The sequence below is a fragment of the Eriocheir sinensis genome, chromosome 4, assembly GCF_024679095.1.
Source record: "Eriocheir sinensis breed Jianghai 21 chromosome 4, ASM2467909v1, whole genome shotgun sequence".
Classification (NCBI taxonomy): domain Eukaryota; kingdom Metazoa; phylum Arthropoda; class Malacostraca; order Decapoda; family Varunidae; genus Eriocheir; species Eriocheir sinensis.
Genome location: NC_066512.1, coordinates 18,741,218 through 18,751,288, shown reverse-complemented (window position 1 = coordinate 18,751,288; position 10,071 = coordinate 18,741,218). Strand labels below are relative to the sequence as shown.

General features: G+C 46.5%; 1 protein-coding gene across 3 annotated transcripts in view; it reads left to right on the top strand.

Annotated features, from left to right (window-relative positions):
* LOC127009372 (acetylcholine receptor subunit alpha-like) overlaps positions 1 to 10,071 on the top strand; it is a 93,005-nt gene that overhangs the window by 52,829 nt on the left and 30,105 nt on the right. For all 3 annotated transcript variants that reach the window (XM_050882405.1, XM_050882413.1, XM_050882395.1), the window contains exon 4: positions 1,715 to 1,830. In XM_050882405.1, coding sequence (XP_050738362.1) covers positions 1,715 to 1,830 — 116 coding nt within the window. The remainder of the gene's footprint in view (positions 1 to 1,714; positions 1,831 to 10,071) is intronic.

The following is a 10,071-nucleotide window of genomic DNA, read 5'->3' as shown; positions in this document are numbered from 1 at the left end:
TACATAGAAAATCAGACCATAGACCCCATGGTCCAGACTAGGTGGTCTGTTCTTAAACAAAGTGATTTTACATTAATCAGATGGCTACAAAACGTTGCTTTTCTACTCTAGTTAATATTAAGTTCAAGGAAGTGACGGTCGAGCTTGTTTTTAAAGGAGTCAATCGTGTTACACTGGACCACTGATGGTGGGAGCTTATTCCATTCTCGCACTACAACGTTGGTGAAGAAAAATTTGGTGCAGTCTGAATTTACTTGTCTACATTTGAGTTTTGTGCCATTGTTCCTCGTTCGCAAAGTGTCATCGATCATAAACAATTTAGTTCTGTCTACATTCGTGAAACCATTAAGTATTTTAAAACATTCGATCAGTTTTCCTCGGAGGCGACGTTTCTCAAGAGAGAACATGTTAAGGGTGGAAAGACTTTCTTCGTAGGATTTGTTGCGCAAGGAAGAGAGAGAGAGAGAGAGAGAGTCGCCATTGTGTGCGGGCAGCCAGGTGGGTGGTGATACCTGTCCGCCGTAACAGGATGGCGGCGGCTATGGGCAGGATGGGTAAAGTTGGCCGCTCCCGTCTTTCCGTCCCGTATAACTCCACGGCGTCCGCCACCCGTGTTTCACTAACTCTGGACGCCGGGGCCTAAAACTTCCCTTCCTCTCCTGCTGGAATTTCCCCGGGGAAGTTGTGCTCTCTCCTAAAACTGCCCTGGGGAGAACTGGCTACTCTCGACCTTTCTCCTTCCTCTTCCTCCCCATTTCCCCTTTCTCCACCCTCCATTTATTTCCCCCTTCATTGCCTCTTGCGTTGTCTGCGTCACCCTTACCGTTCGTCTGTCCTTGTTTTCCTTTTTTCTTTTCTCTTTTTTCTTCATCTTTACCTCCTCTCAAAGTTCGACGGATGTTTTTTTTTTGTTCGGTCTCGTTTGTTTTTTCAGGCGACGGCGCTGACTAATTAGGAATGAAAAATGTGTACTAATTAAGGCGTGTTGGGCGTGCGAGTCAAAGGCTGACTGTATTAAACACCTTCACGTGACGCTTGTGTGGGTTGTTGGTGGCGCGGCAGTCAGCTTTATGTTGGTGTTCACAGTGTTAGATTTAGATACATATAGGTAGTGTCGGTATCATTACTATTATTATTATTATTATTATTATTATTATTATTATTATTATTATTATTATTATTATTATTATTATTATTATTATTATCATTATTATTATTATTATTATTATTATTATTATTATTATTATTAGTAGTAGTAGTAGTAGTAGTAGTAGTAGTAGTAGTAGTAGTAGTAGCATTATTATTATTATTGTATTTGCTTCTGCTTATCTAATTTTGTCTATTATTTTCTCTGTAGGAATTTTGCTGATTATAGATTGTTTCTTTTTTTATATTTTGAGTGTTAAACTTCTACAATTCAAAAGCTGTAGTTAAATCTTACGTTATTCTTTATTAATATTATTCTTTCGATCAGCTGATGCACATTTAGTCACACAATTATCAACGTTTTGTCTTCATTTCCTACTTTGATGTTATTTTCTTAAAGCATTTTCTTTGATAATGGATTTTTTTTCATTTTGAGTGTTAAACTTTTACTACTCGAACGTTATTTTTTCTCTCAGTCATTCGTTTCATCAGTGGACGCACATCTCGTCACATAAGTATCAACGTTTTATCTTCGGTTCCCATTTTGATATTTCCTCCTCCTCCGCAGGTCGACTTACGCCACGTGGACGAGATGGAGGGTACGAACGTGGTGGACATCGGCGTCGACCTGTCCGAGTTCTACCGGTCTGTGGAGTGGGACATCCTGGAGGTGCCGGCCGTCAGGTGAGTGGTGGGGAGGGGAGGGACGTGAGGAAAGGAGAGGAAAGGGAATTGAAGTGAAAAGAAGGGAGAGAACGGGAAGAGGAAAGGCAGGAAAGGAAAAAGAAGGAGGAGGAAAGGAAAGGAAAAGAAGGGAAGGGAAGGATAGGAAGGGAATGGAAGGGAGGAGAGGAAAAGGGAGAGAACGAGAGGAGAAGAAAAGGGAAGAAAGAGGAAAGGCAGGAAACGGAAGAGAAGGAAGAGGGAGTGAGGGGAAAGAAAGGGAAGGGAAAGATAGGAAAAAGAAAAGCAGGGAAAAGAAGAGAAAGGTAAGGACTGGGAAGAAAAGGAAGAGAAAGGGAAAGCAAAGAGGGAAGGGTAGCGAAGGAAACTGAAAGAGGAATACTTTAAGAGATAAGTGAAGACAAAGACAAACGCTGAAGTATGAGTAAGACTTGCAGGGCGGCGAATGTTATATGTACTCTGTCTAGCCTATTGGATTTTAACTTTCCCACTCAACCCATACCCATGAGTGACGAATGTTGATCCCTTGTGGCCGTACTAGAGCAAATTCCACTTGGTTACCGTTGAGGACCCCTTGTGGCCCTACTAGAGCGAGTCCCATATGGTTACCGTCCGAACAATCACCACAAAAGGGATCCCCAGCAATCAGAAGTGACAGTTTTTAGTTTATCGTTGCGTTAGTTCAAGATACAAAAAATAACGCTACACAATTCAGGTGCACCGAAACTGGATGGCCTCGCAGTAACGCTCACTTCCTGGCCCACAACGTATCCGCCGGGGCCTTTATATAACCTGGAAAAACGATTGCTCCGCTGAAGTGTCCATACATTTCCAACAGCAAACAGAAACTCAGGCTCGCTTCGTTTTTCCCCCGCGAGCTACACCTGCGTCTGACACTTGGAGAATTGGCGCGGTTCTGCTGCGGCGAATTTGTTTTTCCTTGCCCGAGCACTGTCCAGGCTGCGTTACGAGGCCCCCCCCGAACCTTGCCGAGCGGAGTTTGAGGGAGAATAAGCTGCGGCCTTGAAGCATGGCGGTGCAAGGGATCAGCGGCGAGGTATTACACGGGTGAAAGGAGGGAGGAATGGCCCTGATGCTGCTGTACCTCTGCAAAACATCGTTGGCTTACGTTCTCATTCGCGTCACGCAGTGTAGCATTAGTCTGTCTTAGCGGGTCTAGACTATAGAAGAGGAAGGTTAAGGGTTAGTTGTCTTGCTGGGAGTTGTTTTATAAAGATGTGTTCTTTCTGTGAGAATATGAAGGTTAGTGATGTTCTTTACTGCTGTCGTATATAGATGTTTTCATTTTGTGCTACGTAAGTGTTTTCGGAAGATGGCTTACTTCTCTGTGGTGCTGCTGGAAAGTTATTGTTTTTTACATTAATGTTATTTAATCAGTTTTTCTTGCTGTCACTACGGTACATATTTTTGTTGTTATTGAATATTCACCAGACCGCTGTGCATGCTTGTTACAGTATTTTGGTAGAGTGGTCGTTTGAGGCTTTAATTGTGTAGGAGCCATGAACGGTACTCTTGATTTTTCTAGACGCAGGGAGACGCCTCGGTGCAGTGCGTTGCAAAGCGTGAGGCTGACTGTGACGTACCACCGTGCTGGGTACAGATACTTCAACGGGTGAATTGTGGACGCCAAACTGCCTCATTCATGCCTCGTCGCCACATGCAAAACAAATAAGAATAGTGACTTAAGTGTCAGAAGCACAACTACTGTATCAAGCAAACGCCCTTACCTAGTAAAGCCATTCAGGCCTTGCACACTAAGCAGCATAATACACCTCACGTAAGAAGTCAGTCGAGAATGAGAAGCCTTTTATCGTCTGCATGTTGGAAAAGAAAAACAAGTCGTCAAGAAAAAGTGCATTCTCAAACTTTGCAGTTCAAGAAAACAGATTCCATTGCACTGTTTCTCGCTGTACTGAACGAGGCAAGATCGAGGAACCATCAGGAGGCGGGCGGCAGCTGCGGCGGTGGCGGCGGCAACGAGTCTTGGCAAGGCATTGTTCCTGAGGCGCCGTAAGGGTGCGTTGTGACTACCTGACGCTGCTTGACGGCGAGGCGGGCGACAGGAGAGAGAGAGAGAGAGAGAGAGAGAATAATGTAGTGAAGGATGCAGAGAGACAGGTCATCCTCCTCTGCCTTCCTCTCCATCTCTCCCTCATTCTTCTCTCCCCACTCCTCCTCCTCCTCCTCCTCCTCCTCCTCCTCCTCCTCCTCCTCCTCCTCCTCCTCCTCTTCCTCCTCCACTCCTGGCGGGGCTGCGTGACGTCATTGGAGTCGTGACGATGGCGAAGATTCTTGTATCGATTATCTTGTTCTTCTTTTTCGCACGTGTATTCAAGGTGCTGATGCATTGTATAAGTCTGTGTTTCATTGTGTGCTTCGGTGATTCTTTTGTACGTACGAGAAGAAGCGTGTGTGATGAACGAAAAGGCAGGAGTGCTGGAGTTGTTAATGTACTAATGTGTGTGTGTGTGCTTGTGTATGTGTGTGGGTGGGTGTATGTATGTGGTTAGTTTCTAATTTTTTTCCACCTCCATCATCATCATCATCATCATTTTCTTCCACCATTCTCAGAACTACTCACGTCTCCCTCTTTAACTTCGTCTCTCATCCACTCCTCCTCCTCCTTCTCCTCCTCCTCCTCTTCTTCTTCTTCTTCTTCTTCTTTTTCTTCCTCCTCCTCCTTCGATTATTGCTGACACTCAATAATGTGCTGGTGATCTATTTCTTCTCCTATTCATCTTCTACCTTCTTCAGTTCCTCCTCCTCCTCCTTCTCCTCCTCCTCCTCCTCCTTCTTCTCTTTCAACTCCTCTTCCTCTTCATCATCATCACTGCCATCATTCTTCATCATCATCCTTTTCTCTCTTCCACTCTCTTCACCTCTTCCATCTATTTCCATTTAACTTTTCCTCTCCTGAAATCTGTATGTTTTTTTCTATTCATCAATGTGTCTGTTTCTGAATTCGCATCGTCATTCATTCTCGTACGTTCCCAAGTCGAGCACGTTGTTGATATTGTTTTTTTCTCCTCCTCGTGTGGTATTGTCGTCTTTTGTTTATTGGGCTTCTGTTAATTAAACTTCTTCCCGCGCTTTTCATGATGTTTTTGTTCGCGGTTGTTGTTTCTTTACGTATTATTTGGTGCCCCCCCCTTTTTTTTTTTGGCGTTTTCCGTTGTGCTGTCCTGCGTCGCCTCTCCTTCACCACCACCACTAACAACAGCACCACCACTAACACCAAATGCACTAACACGAACGTCAATACCAACACCAACACGAAAACCACCAACACCGCTAACACCAATTCCACCAACACCAACACCAGTAACACCACCACCAGTAACACCACCACCATCAACAACACCACCATCACTACTTGTCGCCGCCCCCTCCTCCTCCTTGTCCTCCTCCGCCCCGTAAAATGACTTGACAGCTTCGTCTATCCACGTTAAGACGGTCCTTTAGTCGTTTGAGGAATGGATACGGGCGAGGACGGTGAGGAACTATGGAGGGGGGTAGGGGAGAGGGAAGGGATGTAATGGGAAGGACAACGTGTTTCGGAGGTGTTATCAGGGGCGTGTTTGAGTCATTCTTGTGGATGGTGTGGTGGGGATGACTGACTAGTCGATCGTGTCCTCAAAGACCGTCTGAATGAAACCGTCTAGAGGAGGAGGAGGAGGAAGAGGAGGAGGACAAGAGAAAGAAAGAAAGAAGAGGAGGAACAGGAAGAAAAAGAGGAGGAGGAGGAGGAGGAGGACAAGAGAAAGAGAAAGAAAGAAGAGGAGGAACAGGAAGAGAAAGAGGAGGAGGAGGAGGAGGAGGAGGAGGAGTAGGAGGAGGACAAGAGAAGGACAAAGAAAGAAGACGAGAAACAGGAAGAGAAAGAGGAGGAGGAGGACCGCGACCTGATGCAGATGATGTGTCATGCCTCCTGCTGTATTCTGGGTGAAGTAGAGAGGAGATGGCGCGACCAATGTTTCTGGGGTAAAATAGACCTCTCCACCGCCACCGCCGCATCCACAGACACACACACACACACACACACACACACACACACACACACACAGGATTGATGCGAAGGTCGACAGACTTACTATAGCAGTCAAAAGTCAGTGTATTGCAGGGGAACTTGACATCACCATCATCATCATCATCATTTCCATTATCAATACTACTATTTTCGCATGCTTGTTTTTGTCAGGTATTACATCGTCGCATAATCATTCTCATCACAGTTATCATCATACAGCACGAAGCTCAGCACAACGTAACCTCAATAAGCTCTCTGTATGATCGCCAGTAAACACACAACAACCTCCCGTCCCTGGTGCTCCCTGCGGCAAGCCTTCCTCCGCAGTGGCCGTGGCGAGGGCGGTGGGCAGGGTGAGTTTGTGAGGCCAATAAAACCTTGCCGTTTGCCATAATCAGACCGTGAGTCCGCGCCGCTAACGGGCCGTAAAGCTGCGTGACGGCGAGGACAGGTGTGGCTTTGTGGCCGTGCGTTCGATCACACCTGGCTTGCCTTCCTTCCTTGTATCGTTTACTGATGTCCGCCGACCCTTATATCCTCTCGTGTCAATGGAGTCAGGATAGGATGGAAGAAATGCGTGAACACTGCGGTTAGCTTAGTTAATGTGTTCTCTGTGTGAGCACGCGTACAGTCTTACCCAGTTCTCCTTCCCGGCATTATAATTTATGCTCGCCGTTCCTCGTGTTTACTCGTGTTCCTTGTATCAGGCGAAAGATGGGAGGCCTGCCTGAACACTTTGCTCACCTCAGTTAATATGTCCTCTCGTGTATACTATGTGCTCTCGCTTTACAGTAACGTGGCTCATAGTCTCGAACATTTTGGGGCTCACACACCCCACATTTGCTAAGGCTTTGGTAGAGGTTGTGTTGGTGTTTCCATGGGGTAGTTTTATGAGCCTAGTAATAGTCTGACAAGGCTTCCTCACCGTAAATGTGAAAAACAGTCCTAAGAACCAGACGAACCTCCTCTGTGGCCTCTGGAAATTGTTGTTATGAGAGCCAAACGAGGATACGGGCCAGGTCAGTGTTGGGTGTCCCGCCGCGCGCCGCCCCATTCATTCTGGGCGGGGCGCCCAGTGATCGGCAAACACGAGGAGGCAGCGGCGAAAAACAAATAAAAGTAATGTTGTTTGTATTGCACGCGTTTTGCTCTTACAACCGAAGCGTAGAATATAAAAAAGTAACATAAGTAGCGTAAAAAGGAAAGCTGATCGTTGTTAATGGGTTTCAGTATTTACTTTTATATTTACCTTCATATTTGCAGACTTGCGAATTCACGTACTAATTGACTTACATGTTTATTTAATCTACGTTTTCATTCATACTTTTTTATTTGTGTTTGTTTTTTACGATCTATCTCTTCACCGGTGCGTCCAATTCGATTACAATTGTGAGATTTCTCTCCTCGGGGGGAAGAAACATTACTGTACAATCACCTCCATCGTGCGGCGCCACACTCAAGGGGCTGAAGAGGCTCCTCGGGGCGCTGCCTGACGAACGATCCTCCTCCTTCACCGGGACGCCCAACACCATCACCGCCCTGCCAGCCCCCTTCGCCCCACCTTCCCCCTCACCTTGTTACTCATTTCTTTCTATCTTCTTTGCCTCTCTGTGCTCTCTATCCACTGTGTTCCGAATTCATTCCCTCTACTTTGTTTCTCCTCGTTTTCCCCGTTTTTTCCTCTCGACTCGTGTTCTGCCTACGACCTTTACTTTGTCTGTACCTGCCGCCCTTACCGAGGCTACTCATTCTCTTGCTCCTGCGCCTCCTCCATCTCTTCTTCTTCTTACTCTTTTCCTTCTGCTTTGCCGCCTACTCCACCACCTCCTCTTCCGCCTTCTGTCCTCCTCCTCCTTCTCCTGTCCTCCTCCTCCTCCTCCTCCTCCTCCACCTCCTCCTCCCTCCACCACACCACCTATCACTGCCTCATCAGTAGGAGGAGACAAGCATTCTCCAGTCAAGTGGGCGACCCGCTGGCAATCTCCCATCTCTCACCCCCTTTCTCTCCTCTTTCTGTTCTTTCGCTCCTCCTCCTCCTCCTCCTTCTCCTTGTCGTCATATTCCTCCTCCTCCTCCTCCTCCTCCTCCTTCTCTTCCTCCTCCTCCCTCCGTTTCCCTCCTTTTTTTCCTTAATGTCTTCTCTGACGCTTCCGCATTTTGTATCTTTCTCCTCCTCCTTTCGCTTTCTCGTTCCTCTTTCTTCTACATTTCTTCTTATACACACTCTTTTTCTCTTTCGCCTTCTCATTTTCCTCCTCCTCCTCCTCCTCCTCCTCCTTCAGCGCCCTATCTCTCGCCACCATAGTCTGTTGTCACTACTCACATCCTCTTGACTTTCCATAACAAGTAGTCAAGGCAGATGCAAGTTGATTTTCTTTCCCCCAACAAACATTTTACCTTCAGCGGCATCGTTAAGGAACGGAACAAACCTCCAGCGTCACCCAAGCGAGTTAACGGAATAAATTAAATAAATATCGCGTTCAAAATTCACCGGCTTGACCACAGCGATCCACTATTCGCTAAATTGCATAAACGGTCACGGTGTCAACAAGATTAGCGAGAGGACTGGCTTGTGCAGACGGTGGTGTGTGTGTGTGTGTGTGTGTGTGTGTGTGTGTGTGTGTGTGTGTGTGTGTGTGTGTGTGTGTGTGTGTGTGTGTGTTTTAGCGTGCGTGTGCATACGTGCGTGCGTCCGTGCAGCACAGGTATATTTAGGGATAGAATGAGTTTTATGTTGGCCAGCATTTTTGCCCGCTTTGGACTGACATTTTAGTTACAGTTAGTTAGGAGCAGCGAGTAGCGGGCTTTTTTTTATTATTGTTTCCTTTTTTGTGCCCTTGAGCTGTCTCCCTTGTTGTAAAAAAAAATAGAGAGTGATGTCAGTAGCTTCGCGAGTCTGTCCCACGGAAGAAAAAGGGACCGGTAGAGACAGTGTTCCACAGAGAGTAAATTATGGCGAAGACAGCGAACGTTGTAGAAGTCGATAAAGAAAAGTTGGAGGAAGGAGCCATTAAAATACTTCTGAGTCGTCCCCAAAACAGGGTACGACCTGGGGACACTTATGGCCTCCCTCCAAAATAGGGACTTTTAGGGAGTATGAAGACCATCCATAACTGTGGCAACTTGGATGTCACACTGGCCCTGTGTTCCGCGGTTACGGGTTCTTACCCACCCCAGACTCAAGGGCTAATGAGACAGAGCTGAGCACCGAGGTCACGTGGGGCTGTAGTATATGCCCTAAATTTATCGTTATAATATTTTGATAAATTTTAGAAAAAGTTTGAAGGAATGACGTATATGTGTTACATGCGAGTAGTCTTTATTCGTTTGTGTGTGTGTGTGTGTGTGTGTGTGTGTGTGTGTGTGTGTGTGTGTGTGTGTGTGTGTGTGCGTGCGTGCGTGCGTCTCTCTCTCTCTCTCTCTCTCTCTCTCTCTCTCTCTCTCTCTCTCTCTCTCTCTCTCTCTCTCTCTCTCTCTCTCTCTCTCTCTCTCTCTCTCTCTCTCTCTCTCTCTCTCTCTCTCTCTCTCTCTCTCTCTCTCTCTCTCTCTCTCTCTCTCTCTCTCTCTCTCTCTCTCTCTCTCTCTCTCTCTCTCTCTCTCTCTCTCTCTCTCTCTCTCTCCTGCTGCTTCTAATTATTATTTTCTTCATATCCTTCCTCTTTTCGTTTCTTCCTTTATTCTTCCACACCTTCCCTCTCCCTTTCACTCCCGCCCTAATGTTCTTATATCTACCCGACCATCTTCCCCTTCGTCCAGCCTCCCTTTCTATTAGCTACCATAAACAAAAACACTAAACAGCCATAAATCCTCATCCCCCTCTAACCTGCCTTACCCACGCTCCTCCTCCTCCTCCTTCTCCTTCTCCTCCTCCGCCCATGTGTCTCGTCTCCCCGCCGTGCATCTTAGCGTGGCCCACAAAAAGGCGCTGTAACTTCTCCCCGGCCCAGAGTGGCGCTCCTCCGCGGCGTTTGATGTGTATACTCTCCGTAAGGCAGCGTTATGTAACAAGGAGACGGCCAGGAAAGGGAAGGATAGTGAAGAAGGGTTTTGTCTCTATATAATATTCTGATAAATCTTAATAACGGACTTTTTATTAGTGAGTTAAGTGGCGGTGGTTGTTGGGCGAGATGTTATTGTTGTAGTGTGTTGTGCTCGTGTCTTGGTATGTTGGAGAATTTTGTAGGTGTCTGTCA